Source organism: Mustela lutreola, chromosome X, assembly GCF_030435805.1.
Source record: "Mustela lutreola isolate mMusLut2 chromosome X, mMusLut2.pri, whole genome shotgun sequence".
Lineage (NCBI taxonomy): Eukaryota > Metazoa > Chordata > Mammalia > Carnivora > Mustelidae > Mustela > Mustela lutreola.
In genome coordinates this window covers 31,820,532-31,836,696 of record NC_081308.1, presented here as the reverse complement: position 1 = coordinate 31,836,696, position 16,165 = coordinate 31,820,532, and the positions used below count along the sequence as shown (strand labels likewise).

The window sequence follows — 16,165 nt, the reverse complement described above, 5'->3', positions numbered from 1 at the left end:
CACTGGACACTAAAACCATGAGCAGCCAGATGGAAAAGTAAACAGACTGCATGAGCTTGAGGTGTCAGCTTTTTTGCCTGAGAACCATGTAAATGGCAAACTAAAATCATCCATGTCTAGAGATACATATGGTAAAGCAATGTTTCATTTTGGAGAATTCCTGAGAGAAGATTGGGAAGTGTAAGAATTTATTATTCAAGAGGAAATCTGAAGATCACGACACACATCTCAATGATTATCACATGTCTACTTCCTGTTCTAGGTGTCTGTACCTTGTAAACCAGTCTGCCCATATGAGCAACTTAATGCTCTCCTCATACAACTGGCCATTACTGGAGTAATGCCACTACACACCACAAATTCTTTATAATCCATGTGGAAATCTGGTGACATAACAAGTTTACTTCTTCTTTACCATACATCCATGGTATAATATTTAGACAAGATAACAGCTACAAAAAGTCAATGATAGCAATAGCACAACCATTTTATAGAGAGTTAAAAATCCTTTCCCCCATCTTTTGAGATATAAACAGAATTCTATCTGGAATGTTATCACCTCTCAGTAAATGCCAGTCTTAGCATTATCTTTATAGAATGAATGGATTTGATCCACAGGAAACTCAAGATAAATTGATGAATGTTCCTTTCAGAAAAGAGAAACATTTTCTTTGCTGCATAAACCACCAACCCTAAATTCAAACAAAAACATAGACAGAAGCCCAGGGACAGTTTTACCTTACATCACAAATCTCCACAGCAGAGGGGAATGTAAATTGCTATGTGTATAGTGAATGACTCCATTATGAAAACAACAGATATAATCCTAAAAATCTGACTTTAAAAGGAACACTCAATACAAGCAAGTTCTCTTATAAAATTGAAGAATTAATTCTACAGAAAGAGTATCAGAGCAAGAATATCAGAGACGCAGAAGGCAAGAACTGTGCAAATGTAATTATGTGCACATGTGTCTGTACACAGAATTTCAAACAACAGGAGCGATACAGAGAGAACACTTGGAGGAACAGCTGTGCTTGGGACATTCCAAGGCCTGAGAAGAGAATGACACACACAAAATAGGTAAAATCTACTTACAATGGCTTTAAAATTGAGGACTTCACCCTTAAGAGCAAAAGTCATCGTAGTGCCTCCTATTGCGTACTTAGGTTTTGAGATTAATAGCAGTGAAGCTTCAGCAGGACGAAGGAAGCGACTGGTGAATTTCAGAGTGATATTAATTTGGTTTCTATTTAGTAAAAAAGAAAAGAGGAAATCGCTTACTGAAAAAGACACAACAGTTAACTCTTCAGCGTAGATCACATGCCCAGGGCCTACACTCTGCAATATACTCACTTCTATAATAAAATGGAAGGCCTCTGCAGATTTCAGCAACCATACAATCCAGTTATTGTTATCCGTTAAAACATCTTGATCCGATCTGTAAAACCTACAGTTCCCTTCAAATGTACATATAATTTACCAAGTAATAGATTTCCAGTTAGCTGCAGGAAATCATGTGGGTATTTTTGTGTGAAATTCATAGGACATTCTGTGCTACTGTTTAGATGAACTCTTAATCATATCACTGGTTTTTGGATTTTATTTTGTTTTTGTCACATAGAGAAAAAAAATGAGCAAGACTAAGAATTCAAAAAAATAAAGCTACGGTTGAAAGTAAAATTTAAATCTGGAATCAAAATAATGGTATATAAGTAACAGGATTTTTGAGAGAAACACATAAATAAAAGAAGGAAAACAGAAAGCCACATCCATCTCTCTTAAACTTCAACTTTCTAGTCTAAAACACAGTAAAATGGTAAGAGGTCTATGGACTCGGAGGAGATTTCACCCACCCATTTGTAGGGGAATGTCTACACCATGGCATCCTGGCAACTTGGCATGCCATACCTAGGGCACAGAGACAAGACTTAACTGTCCTGGCAGAAAGCTTGTGATCCTCCCCTAACAGAAGAGCACAGAGGCACATGCAGAGCTACTACAAGAACCTTTCTCGCTTGCCTCCCCACCTCCCCTGGGAGGGTATCATCAGTTTCTCGGTATCTCCTATGTTCTCTCCCTTCAAGGAGAGTTACAGGCTATAAAACTGCTTAGCTGTAGCACAACATTGGCTGTCTGCAACACGCTGTCTTACCAGGCATAATGCATTCATCAACAAAAGCTCTTTTGTTGTGGTATTAGCCTGCATGAGGGACATAGGGATCAGGCCCTTTTGATAACTTTTGTTTTCACTGTGTATTAAGTAATACAGTCCTCGAATTTAAAAATAAATGGGCTCAGTGTTTCTTAACTGGCTAAATCTTTCAGCCTTGCCTTGCCTTGACACAGCTGTGGGTGAAAAATCATGGGGAAATTTTACCTTTGCTTTTGCTCTGGCTTTTAGTCCTTTGTGCAAACTACCACCTACTGCCTTCTCTTAGGATGCTTGTGTTTGGAAATGGAGATGGGAATAGATTCTCTCAGTGTCCAACTTTGACTTAACTTCCCCCAAATCCTTGTGGAATTAATGTTGAATGGGTAAGTCTATGGAGCAGCAAAAAGTAAAGGACTTTAAAGGAATTAAGGACTTCCAAAATCAAGAGAAATATTCATAAAATTGCTTTTTAGGGAAAAGTACAACTCCCAGGTACCAGGAATGGGGATGATTTTTACTCAGATATGTCATCACTAATCTCAGTTTGCAAAGGGATATTTTGTTGGTCATTACGAAAAGCTCATAGACTTGGATTTAATTAAGAACAAAGAATATTTGACCTTGAGATCTTTTTCAGGGTATACAGGCTCAAATTCTGTGTTAGGATACCTGTGAGTGACTTAAGATTTTTCTAGATATTCTAAAATTCATCATTAGATCAAGCCATTCATTCAATCATTCATTCATTCAATTGATATTTAGAGAATTTATAATGTTCCAGGGACTGTTTTAAATTTGGGGATAGAGGGCGCGTGGGTGGGACAGTGGGTTAAGGCCTCTGCCTTCAGCTCAGGTCATGAACTCAGAGTCCTGGAATGGAGCCCCGCATCGGGCTCTCTACTCAGTGGAGAGCCTGCTTCTTCCTCTCTCTCTCTGCCTGTCTCTCTGCCTACCAAATAAATAAAATCTTAAATAAATAAATTAGGGGATAGCGTGATTAGAAAAAAACCCACAGTATACCTGATCTCCTGGATCTTACGTTCTACAGGGCGTGGCAAACATTAATTATGTCATCACAAAATAAATGTGGAAATTACAAATTATGCATGTGCTAGGAAATGGTATGAGAACATCTAACAGGGAGTGTGGTATAGTCTGAAGGGTCAAGGGGTGGGATATGAAGGATGAGAACGAGTTAACCAGAACGAGCAGGGGAGGAAAGAAGTAGCCAAGGCCTCTGGTAGGAAGAATTAAGTGTTTGAAGAACTTACCAAAGGCCAGTGGTGCTGAAGCTTAGAGAGCAAGAGTGTTAGTGATCCAATACAGCCAAAAGCCAGCTATGAAAGGCCACATGTTGAGATAGTCATCCTTTATCTTAATGGTAATGGGAAGCTATGGGAATATTTTATGCAGAGGAGTGATATAAGCAAATTTTTTAAAAGATTTTATTAATTTACCTGACACAGAGAAAGAGATAGTGAGAGAGAGAGAGAGAGAGAGAGATAGAACAAGGTGGGGGAGTGGCAGGCAAACAGGCAGAGGGAGAGAGAGAGAAAAGGCTCCCCACCAATCACCGATGCTGATGTGGTCCATCCCAGGATCCCAGGATCATGATCTGAGCCGAAGGCAGCCGCTTAACTGACTGAGACACCCAGGTACTCCAATGTAAACAAATCTGCATTTTAAAGGAATTGTTGCCATTCGAAGATAGAGGATGGACTGCAGAGAAACCTTTCAGTAATCTATTGTGGCAGTGTAGTTTAAAGATGAAGGTACATTAAACTTGATGTGGAATAGGTGGTAAAAATAAAAGATGTCAAATTTAAGATACATTTGGTAAAATCAATAGGACTTGCTAACAGATTGGATCTCCCCGGAAGCTGATTTTAAAAAGGTCTATGAGAATGACCACAATCTAAATAACATGCACTTAATAAATGAATGTATAGACCTATACTTAAATCCTATGAAACACAATTTAAAATAAAATATCCTCTTTATGAGATCAATGGCTGGTTTTAGGACCATGAAGATTTGAGCCTCTCTTGAGTATAGATGTTCCTTTTGAAATTCTGTAGTTATATTGAGGTATGTAAATGACAGGGATTCCTTCTTGAATATGTTAGAAAGTTCAGAATCAAATGGGTGGTCCACTTAGGTAAATGTCTTAGGTCTCTAAAAATGTGTATAATTATAGGCTTCATCTTAATTTTCTTCCTTTTTTCTTTTTGTGTCAATTTCCTCCCTCTCAGTAAAAAAAGAATATCTTGATATTATATATCTCTTGTAAGGTACTTTAACTTGGCTTTTGGAAAAGATGGAGAATAATTTATAACATATCAGTCAATGTCAGTGCCCATATGGCTCAATGAGAATAATGATTTAAAAAACAAACAAACAAACAAACAAACAGAGGGGTGCCTGGGTGGCTCAGTGGGTTAAGCCTCTGCCTTCGGCTCAGGTCATGTTATCAGCATCCTGGGATCGAGCCCCACATCGGGCTTTCTGCTCAGCAGGGAGCCTGCTTCCCCCCTCTCTCTCTGCCTGCCTCTCTGCCTACTTGTGATCTCTCTCTCTGTGTCAAATAAATAAATAAAATCTTAAAAAAAAAAAAAAAGAAACAGAATGTTCTTCCAAAAGTATACTTTAACTTTTATGCAGTAACTCTATGGTTGTAGCTAAATTTAAGCATCAAATTAGATGCAAAAGTAAATATGCTTGTTTACATATGGATATAGCTGTTTAATCCTACCTACATAAATGATATTGCTTGCAATTTGAATCCACATCTGCCAGAAAGAGCCATTATTAATCATGATTTAGACAGACTTTAAGGATGTTGTACACACAGATAATTATATAATATCTGATAATGATAATGCTGCTGTTTTTTTTTTAAGAAAACAAAACATTTTCTGAACTCTTATTTGTAAAAACAAAAGACTATGAGATTACTTAGTCTAGCTAAAAAGATTTTTAGAGAACCATCAAATAATAGTATTCAAGCCTACAAAATAAAATACATCTAAAAAAGGAAATAATTACTTTCCATATGTTGAGAATTAAGCATTGTCTCTCTGGAAACACATCCATGGTTAACACAAGAATATTTAAGTGCTTTTTTCCATTTTACTCTAGTTCTATACACACAACATAAATAAAACAATTACCCAATTATATCCTCATTGTGGATTTGTTTGTAGGACACTCTGCTAGACTGTAAACACTGGTGGGTAGTGTTAATATATTTTCATCTATGACTCACCAGAGCTTCGAATTGGAATGGGGGGTGCAAATACTTATTGCTTCCTATATGTTTCAGTTACAGTATTAAATGTTTTGCCTATTTAATTAAATTTATTACTGACAAAACTTTGGGTAAATATTTCAATCCTCATTTTCTTTTTTTATTTCTTATTTATGAGAGAGAGAGAGAGAGAGAGAGAGAGAAAGGAGGAGGAGCAGAGGGAAAGGGACAAGCAGACTCCACACTGAGAAGGGAGACAGACATAAACCTTAATCTCACAATCCTGAGATCATGATCTGAGACAAAACCAAGAGTCGGATGCTTAACCAACTGAGCCACCCAGGTGTCCAACCCTCGTTTTCTAAGTAAGAAAAATGAGGTTGGATCATAGAATCTGTACATGACAGTATCAAAGCCCAGCATTTAATTGTTAAATGACATAACAGTAGGGTTCTAGACCACAATGGCTGCTGAAGCTCAGGTTTATCACCTAAGAGAAATCCCATTAAAATTATAAGAAAGATTTTTTAAAAAGCTGCTAGTTAGAAGAAGCTATCAATGAGCATCTGAACACAGGTTAGTAAAGGAAAAGAAGTGGGCCTGTAGACTATTGGACAGGGCATTTCTAGAAATGCCCACTTGCATGGAGGGGAAGATGGGGTTCAGACAACTTCATGGTCTTCAAGGCCAGTGCACAATGCTGGGCAACTGGGCCTAAAATGTTTTTCACCCTAAGGTAGAGGTTTTTCTGTGTGTATCCACAGAAAAACAATATAGTATTCTGTTGCCATGTTATTGCATATGGGATTAAGCCCCACATTAGGCTGTCTGCTCAGTGGGGAATCTGCTTCTTTCCCTCCCTCTGCTTCTTCCCCTGCTCATGCTATCTCTCTCTCTCTCTCTCTCAAGTCAATAAATAAAATCTTTTTTAAAAAGTCCAATAATGACATTCTTCAGTTGGTCTGGAAAGCAATCAATCCAATTAATAGGAGAAGGCAAAGTGCTCTAGAAAAGGTATACTTGAAGGAAAGAGACTTCAAGGAGTGTATGCACTTTAGAATTTATTGATTTTCTCAACTTAAAAAAGGAGTCAAAAGATACGTTTTATACTGGTGGTACAAGAAACATTTATAAAATGGATTTTCACTCTTGGAAATGTAGTTAGTAGAAGATAAAAATAGTGATGTTTGGAGAAAGGGCAATAAATCTGGAGAAGTAAGTAAACTAGACATTAGATATTATAGCTATACATCAGCAGATTATTTCTTAAGTTGATACAACATAAATACTGGCAAAGATAATATAGATTATTTCAATATTGGAGGTAACCACTGGAAGAACTAAAATGAGACATAAATGAAGGAGTGAAAAGTAGGTGGCTCATGAAGTGGATTTCTAGAGACAGATTTGAGTCAAAGCCACATTTTATTGCATGCCAAGGGTTTGTATGCATGTGATACACACACACACACACAAATATGTACAGGCGTCAATTGAATAAAAGTGCCAGCCAATGGATTTAGATTGGTTGATGGTGAATTAGCGCTTTACCATTTAATAGCAGGGAAAATTGGGCAAATGATTTAATGTCTCTTCTCAATGTTTTCTTTCAGAAATGAGGACATTAATATGGCTCTTAGGATGATTAAATATGAAAAGGTATAAAAAGTGCATGTTATATAGATTTTTTACATAGCAAATGTTTCATAAGCATTAAGTTGTTTCAATATTTACGTATAAATATCCTATACTTATAGATAATACATAAAATTATATAATATTGTATAATTTGTATATATCTAAATAGGCATATGCTATAATAAATATACTTGTGCATATGCAAAGACTAGAAAGAAATGAACTGATGAATTAACTGTTTATCTGATGGAGTTCTAGGTGATTTTGTTTCTTCTTTATACTTATCTGTAACAAATTTTCAACAATGTAGAGGTTTCACATTTATAATAAAATGGTAAATGTTAATCTTGTTAACTGAAATGTAATTTTAAGCTAAAATATCAGGGGTTTAGTGTGGTTGTTAAGAAATATTTCCATTTATGGGGCACCTGGGTGGCTCAGTGGGTTAAGCCGCTGCCTTCGGCTCAGGTCATGATCTCAGGGCCCTGGGATCAAGTCCCGCATCGGGCTCCCTGCTCAGCAGGGAGCCTGCTTCCCTCTCTCTCTCTCTGCCTGCCTCTCTGTCTACTGTGATCTCTCTCTGTCAAATAAATAAATAAAATCTTTAAAAAAAAAAAAACAAAGAAATATTTCCACTTAATGAGAGCTTTGAAATACTGGAAGAGGCTACTGGGTTTATGAATAAGAAAAAAAAAGACAAAGTGAAATCTAAATGCTTTTCACTGTATCAACCTCTTTGAAAGGCAGAGAACAGATTTCAATTATCGAAGTCCTGTGGGAAGAAAAATGGGACTGTGACAATGTTCAAATGAACCCGTATTACTAAAGTTGTGTTTTATAACAGACATGTAATAAGTATAACTTAGAAATGGTTGGGTTGTTTTTATAAAGAGTTTTATTCCAATCATTTAATTTATAATATAGAAAAAGGGGAGTGGAAAATTGTATTCCTCACACTCAGTTCAATCTGGATACAGTACCAACCATGAATATTCAGAATTTATAAATTATATACTCCTTAGCGTGGAGCAGTAACTGAAGAAAACAAACACAGTCTAATGACACAAGCCAAGGGCACTGTTAAATTTGGGTTTCCTGGTACTTTAAATGCAATTAAAATGGCCTTTATTTCCAATTATTTCTGTGTTTGATATGCTAGAAGTAATAATAATTACAATGTGAAAAGCAACTCGAGTTAACATATAGTTAAAAATCAAAAAGATAACTGGTGGGGTAACTTTAGTAGTTACAATCTGTCACTTTGCACTGGGAAAAATAATTGAATGCAAAGACAATGACTAAAATTCAAGTTGGCTGAAGTCATTTAGTGGTTATTAAATTTGTGTACCCTTGTGATATTAATATGGCTGTTCTCTTATCATCCTTGTAATAAGAATATTACAAGGATGTTAGGATTTTGTAATAAGAATATTTCCCATCATTAAAACCAATGATATATCTAATAGGATTTGTTGATCTGGAAAGAGTCATATATTATGCTCATGTTTAATTTCTCAAGACCATTTTCCAGGGGTTTCATTTGTACTTTATTTTTGAAAGTAGGATGGTAGTAGAAACATTAAACAAAAGCATCATGACAACAGAATCAGATAGAAATCAAACTTTAAAGAAAATCACTATAATCTCGGAGAGTGTGTGTGTGTGTATATGTGTATGCTTATACTTATCTATGCATCTATCCACACATATAAACACAATGACAGTGAAGGGATAGGGAAAAATGGCAACAGTGAGGGTATCTTTGAGGTAAGATTATCAGTCTTTCACTTTTTTTGTTCTTTGTACTTCTATAGTTTCTAAACTTTCTGCAATGAGCACATTGCTCAGAAACAACCATATATAACATATAAACAAAATTATATATACTAGTTATATATATATATGATATATACAACCTATATAAAATATAGATAAGTAATATAAATATATATAACAGATATAGATAGATAGATAGATGTAAATTTAGCACACACTGGTTTAAGTTTCCTACAGGAAACCGAACTATGGTACATGAACAAACAACTTATAGTTTAATCTCTATGGGCCATATGCATGCAAAATAAACTAAAATTAAAAGCATATGTAATAAGTAACTGTTTTATGTTGCTAGAATTATTTTAACAAAGTTGGTGAGGAATCTCAGCAACATATACATAATCTATCTATGTCAGAGTGATAATCTTTTCATTATACGTATACCAGTTAAAAACAAATCCAGGCCATTCTTTTATAATTATAATACACATTAAATATCTAGGGTTGATATTTTCAGTGAAATAAAAAAAGAAAAAAAAAAAAACACTTACTTTGGAGATATTGTCACAATGTTCCCTGTTTGGGAAAGAGAGAAGTCAGACGCATCTTTTCCAACAATTACAGCATTATATACTAAGCTTTTCAAGCTTGGATTCTTCAGTAGAATCTATATTGAAGAAGAGAGTATGCATAAGATCATGAATTTTAAAAATATATAATTTAGCACTTATTTTCATCAAAGCAAATTACACATTTTAATCATGCAAATATTCCTAATATGCACTAACTGGAGGAAAGCAGACTTTGTATTTAAAGATTATATATATATATATATATATATATATATATATATATATTTCAGCAGAAGAGGCAAGGAGAAGGAGTTTTCAAGCTTTCAAGCAAGCAAATGACAGATGTAAAAACACCTGATTATCAAAGATTTAAAACCCAAAGTTAGCAACTTGGATTTTATTCTTACTGCAAAGGAAAATCTTTAGAGAATTTTAAACAGAGAATTTATATAGTCCAATTTACAAAAAGATTATTCAGGCTGCTCAGTGTAGAAAGAATTATAAGGAGTGTACATTTAAAAACAGATGCCCAGGCTGAAATTGAAGGTGGCCTTGAGTCGAAGCAGTAATATAATAAAGGGGCTGACTGTCCCTTTCTGATGCCAAGATAGGGAAGGTATGTGAGGACAAGTTACTTCATTTTTAGAGAGAATATTTCATGAAAACTGAATATCCAAGTGTTTATGTAGAATATAATGTGGATTCAAAACAAACAAACAAAAAACCGAACACACTGGAAAGACTCCAGGTTATCATGGAAAGTACTGACTCAGAGGAGGAAGATGACATGGGGGAAATGCATGACTGGCCAAATTAGAGTCACAACAAGGTGAGTGCAATTTACGCAACCCAGGAAGTACAGTCACAGATACCTGAAGAGTTAACAACACCGTGTGTCATAATAGTGACTTATAGTGATTATGGTGATTTGTACACAAAATGGTAGATTTGTTAAAGATTAAATAACTAGGGGCACCTGGGTAGCTCAGTCAGTTAAGTGTTCAACTCTAGGTTTTGGCTCAGGTTGTGATCTTAGGATCATGAGATCAAGCCCTGTGTCAGGCTCCACACTCAGCGTGGGGTGTGCTTGAGATTCTCTGCCTCTCCCCATCTATCTGCCCCTCCCCCAGCTCACACATGCTCCCTCTCTCTGCTAAGATTTAAATAAATAAATAAATAAATAATTAATTAGATTAACTAGTTTTATGTTTCGAAGAGAATTTTTGGTAACTACCAAGGCAAGTATGTTGTTGCTGAAGAGTTTCTTCTGTCTTTGGTTACACCAAGGAACTGGGGTTCTCATGTTGCTTACCTACTTATACATATCAGTTATAAGGGGGCAAAACCAACCCAGTATGTTATTTTTTATTTATGTATATATGTATGAATTTGAAGTATTAATGAACAGACCAAGTAATTTTAAGTTCCATAGAACTAATTTCTGTTTTCTGAAAGGAAATATAGAAAATTGTGAGGATTATCTGTGAACTGTTACGGATTTTTAGTCCTGGAACTTCCCTAACCAGCCCTGAGATCTTAAGGTAGCCACTCATTCTCATTATGTCATATCCTATATATGAGCCACTGGGCTATCTCACTTGTGGTCAGATTATTCCACCCAGGATTTCGTGTTTCGGTGGTAAGTGGTAAACGGGGACAAAGGAACTCTGCTCAAGGGGAGGAAAGCAAGATTTGGAGCCTCAATTCCCCCTGTGCACCTTTTGCAAGAATACCTTATCTTTCACTATTCAATAGTTGTCATTAACTACTGTGCTTTTGTGTAAATTGTTTCAAAAAGGGAGAAGAAAAGTCCAACTACATTTAAAAATGTCTCAGAAAATCACACACTCTACATTTTTTTTTTTTACTGATCACTCTATTTTTACCAGTTCCAAGATTCTATGTTTCTACTATTGACATATAGTCACACAAATACTGTTTTAATTCTAGTAGCCATTTCTTAAAATCCTTCTTTACTCTAGAGTGATGAAAAGGTTGGTAAAAATGATATTCAACAACTTAAGCACTGTCATTTATGGTGTTGATGCATAGGGGCTATGCCAAATGTTCTCAGTTATTTCCAAATCAGTGATTTTTCTTAAATTAAATTTAAAATTAAAGCTTGTTATAACTGACATTTTCTTGCATTTATATTTAATTTTTGTTACCGTCAAAAGACATACACTACATTTCAGAAAAATAAAAGTTACATATGCATAATTTCATCTATAATCTCTCTTTTTCCTTTTTTCCTTTGTTGGCAGACTCAATCCCCAAGGTGGGGCTTGAACTCAAGGCCCAGAGATCAAGAGTTAGATGTGCCACCTACTGAGCCAGCTAGGGACCCGTCATCTATAACCTTAAAACATGAACATTATTTCTAGCAAAGCGCTAAATGTGGAAAGAACTATTTCCATTTTAATACACTTTAATTTGATTTTTAACATAATTATAATTTATATTTAAACATTAGTGTTGTTAACTACTTTTAAAAAATAATGGCAATTAAACGGCATAAAGATTTACAAATACATGGACAGAATTAGAGATCTGGAATTAAACCTAACTGTAATAAATCACTGCTTAATCTAATTCAGACTCCCCTTAGATTCTGGAGGCTTAAACAAAACATTTCTAACTCGTTAGAAATTTTATTTTGATGTCAAAAAACCTCTCCAATATAATTACAGCTCCAGGCTTTGAGAATCACTTCATTTAGGGAATTATCAGAGTAAATACTATTGAAAAAATCCTCTAAATAATTTTATATATTTTTTATCCTGGTAAAAAAGGAAGAAAAAAAAACTCCTAAAAAGGAATCCTTTCTCAATGTATGCTAACAAAAAATCAGTAGAGGCTGTTCTTACCCTAACTGAGCCCTTTACATGTTGAGACAAGAACCTGTGGTTTCCCTGATTTTTCACTGAATCCTTACCAACCATCACACATATAATCACAGAGGCTATGTATTTTCTCAACGGTTACAATTATAAATCAAAGATCATGAAGACATATCTTCTGAAGAGCAAATATGGACAAGTTCTTCATCAAACATATAAAATTATTCCCTCCCAACTAAATATGAGGAGGAATACAAAAAACAGCCTGAAGAAAAGGAATAAACATGATCTGACTAAAGAGATAAAGTAACTTTTGTATGAAATAAGATTCTATCAGCCCACAGTGTCCTCAGGAAGAAACAAGGAGATTCTTTCTTTAGTTGAAGCTTTTATGAAACTAGTAGAAGGAACAATCTTTTTTTTTTTTTTTTATTCTATTTATTTGACACAGAGACAGCGCACAAGCAGGCAGAGAAGCAGGCAGAGAGAGGGGGAAGCAGGCTCCCTGCCGAGCAGAGAGCCCAATGAAGGGCTCAATCCCAGGACCCCGAGACCATGACCTGAGCCAAAGGCAAAGGCTTAACCCTTTGAGCCACTCAGGCGCCCCTAGAAGAAACAATATTAAATAAGCATAAGCTATTTAAAAGTATATGCTAGAAGATACTTCACAAGTGTAAATATGAAACAAACAGCTTGAAAAACAAACTGAGGTCAATGGTCCTTGACAAGATACTTCTCAAAGAGGACACTTCATAAATATGGACATATTTATAGAGATCTGTTATTGTCACAGGACTTCAAAATTCATTTTTTATTTTTTTCTGCAAATTAAAGAACCCGCCATTACACATTTAGCACCTCTTGCATATATAATAACCTTTACTGGGAATCAGGTTGCCCTGGTCAGGAACACCTTAATTTTTTTTTATTTTAATTTTTTTTTAAAGATTTTATTTATTTATTTGACAGACAGAGATCACAAGTAGGCAGAGAGGCAGGCAGAGAGAGAGAGAGGGAAGCAGGCTTCCTGCGGAGCAGGGAGCCCGATGCGGGGCTCGATCCCAGGACCCTGAGATCATGACCCGAGCCGAAGGCAGCAGCCCAAACCACTGAGCCACCCAGGCGCCCCAGGAACACCTTTATTTTTATTGCCCTTTCTATATCCTTGTCTGAATAAAATCCATCTGGATGTGTAAACTGCTCCCTTAAGGAAAGCTGAGTACACTCAGAACACAAGCTTGCCCTTACGGTGTCAGTCCCCTTGCACATGAAATGGGTCTCAAGTGTGAGAAAATTTGCCCTTCAATGTATCCTTCATTATCCAGCTCCCCAAACCCCATTCATCAAATGAATCAAGGAATCATCATTTCATTGCAGGTAATGGTTACTATTAAGCAAAAATTGTCCCTTTCAGTCTGCTAAACCTTCTTCTTTAGAAGAAACAACATTTACTAAGACCATTTTTTTTAAGTTTATTTATTTTTTTAATAATCTCTACACCTAAGGTGGGGCTTGAACTCAGAACCCTGTGATCAGGAGTCACATGCTTTTCCAACTAACCCAGCCAGGTGCCAAGGATGGCAAACATTTATTATAGGTGCAAAAATGAAGTATCAAAACATCATTCATTTTCTGCCCGCCTCCCTCCTTTTCTGTGTTTTTTACTTTTTTTTTTTTTCATTTAAATTCAATTACTTAACATATAATATATTATTAGTTTCAGAGGTAGAGTTCAGGGATTCACCAGTCTTATGTAATACCCATTGCCCATTAGATCACATGTCCTCCTAAATGTCCATCACCAAGTTACCCCCTACCCCTACCCCTCTCCCCTCCAGCAACCCTGTTTACTTCCTATGATTAAGAGTCTCTTATGCTTTGTCTCCCTCTCTCTGATTACATCTTATTTTGTTTATTCTTCTCTTCCCTTATGATTCTGTTTTGTTTCTTAAATTCCACATATGAGTGCAATCATATGATCATCGTCTTTCTCTGACTGACTTACTTTGCTTAGGATAATAACCTCTAGTTCCATCCACACCATTGCAATGGCAAGATTTCATTTTTTTTTTTTTTGATGACTGGGTAGTATTCCATTGTATATATATACCACATCTTCTTTATCTGTTCATCTGTCATGGACATCTGGGCTCGTTTCAGAGTTTGGCTATTGTGGACATTGCTGGTATAAATTGCTAAGGCTTAATTATATCATAGTGATATTTTGTACATTTGGGGTTACAAAAGACATAACTAAAACCCCTGTGAATTGTTTAACTCCACATATTTCGACCCCAAATCTGTCCTTACCTGTCTCAGCACAGTGTCATGTAGAGTACAATGAAAAGGCACTACCTTTTTGGGGAGATATGTAGGGAGCCTTTCATACATGTAGACACAAAGCATGAGCATCAGGACTGGATTAGGGTCACAGATATCCGTGGCCTAGTTTCAATGAAAAGAAATATAAATTAGAGGATATACAGATAAAATAAAGAGAGCTAAAGCATAGTACATCAATGGATGAATTACATTAAAGCCTTTTAAAATGTTACTAATTGGCAATGACACTGAATTATAAACACAGTAAACAGAATTATTGTGGGGAATCAGAAGAGCTTTACCTAAGTGTTAAAAGATGAATTAGATGTATTTTCAGTATAACAGTGACCTCACAGCCTCAAAGCCTCCGCAGAAGCTAATCAGAGGTCATAAAAATATTATGTCCTAGAAATATTGACTAATGTGACTAAGACATCATCCCTGATTTAGAGTACCATAAACAGCAGTAAAAAAAAAAAAAAAAAAAAAAAAACAGAGAAGTAAACAAACTACTGAGGTAAAAGGCAGCAAGAGTTTCAAACAAAAGCTCAAGGGGAGAAGGCAGCCTTGAGATGGTCTTGAAGAATGCTTGGATCTCAAATAGATTGTGTTTGGGGGTTAGAAAAGGAGAAAATGATCTATTCCATCAGACAGGCAAAGCACTACAGTGCAAGAATATAGGGAAATACAGTGTTTATTTGTTAAAGAAGTACAATTTGAATCCTGTGTAAGGTAAGAAGGGCAAGCACTGTGTGAAAAGACTAAGGAGCACCAGGGCCACACTGTGGAGGGTGTGGATGCCAGGGTAAGGACCTTAATTTCTTTTTTTTAATTTTTTTAAGTTTTGATTTATTTATTTGACAGACAGAGATCACAAGTAGTCAGAGAGGCAGGCAGAGAGAGAGGAGGAAGCAGGCTCCCTGCTGAGCAGAGAGCCCGATGCGGGACTCGATCCCAGCACCCTGAGATCATGACCTGAGCCGAAGGCAGAGGCTTAACCCACTGAGCCACCCAGGCACCCCAAGGACCTTAAATTCTGAACAAGGAATAACACAAAAGCAGATCAGGCAGATCAGGCAGGGGGATGGTTAGGGAGTACCTTTCCCAGAACAAAGTATAATAATCAGAAAATGTAGTCATACTGATAACCAAGATAAATTAGTGATGGTTGGTGGAAAAGATCTGAGATAAAAGCCAGAAATTGCAAAGGAATAATAGCAGGGACAATCAACATAGCCTGAACGTACACTGAAGACAAGAAGTAGAGTCAGGGGTAGGAGGAAGGATTCTTTGTATCAGCTCGTGTACTACCTGTGATATCCTAGAAAAATGTGAAGGTAATAGGGGAGAATTAATCTTAGCAAAGAAGTATTAAGAATGGTCTACAGCAAGGATTCAAAGATATAAAACACCACTGATAGATATGCAATTCTGTCATTGTCAACATACAAGGGAGCCCTCTATACTTGCATAAAATGAAGATCTACCTATGACGTAAAGGCTCACATTCAAGTTAGTAACCAAACCTGATCCAGGCCTGGCTTGAAAGTGCAAGAGTGCAGGAGCCAAGAAGACCTAATGCATTATGTGGAACTAACATGTTTGACTCTGAAGT

The 16,165-nt window shown here is 36.1% G+C and overlaps 1 protein-coding gene across 1 annotated transcript in view; it reads right to left on the bottom strand.

The window, feature by feature from the left end:
* The window catches only part of CFAP47 (cilia and flagella associated protein 47), a 546,720-nt gene that overhangs the window by 283,128 nt on the left and 247,427 nt on the right, over positions 1-16,165 (bottom strand). Inside the window, exons 36-38 of the mRNA XM_059157736.1 lie at positions 14,539-14,673; positions 9,368-9,483; positions 1,099-1,249 (exon numbers count right to left, since the gene is read on the bottom strand). Of these exons, the coding sequence (XP_059013719.1) occupies positions 1,099-1,249; positions 9,368-9,483; positions 14,539-14,673 (402 nt within the window). The remainder of the gene's footprint in view (positions 1-1,098; positions 1,250-9,367; positions 9,484-14,538; positions 14,674-16,165) is intronic.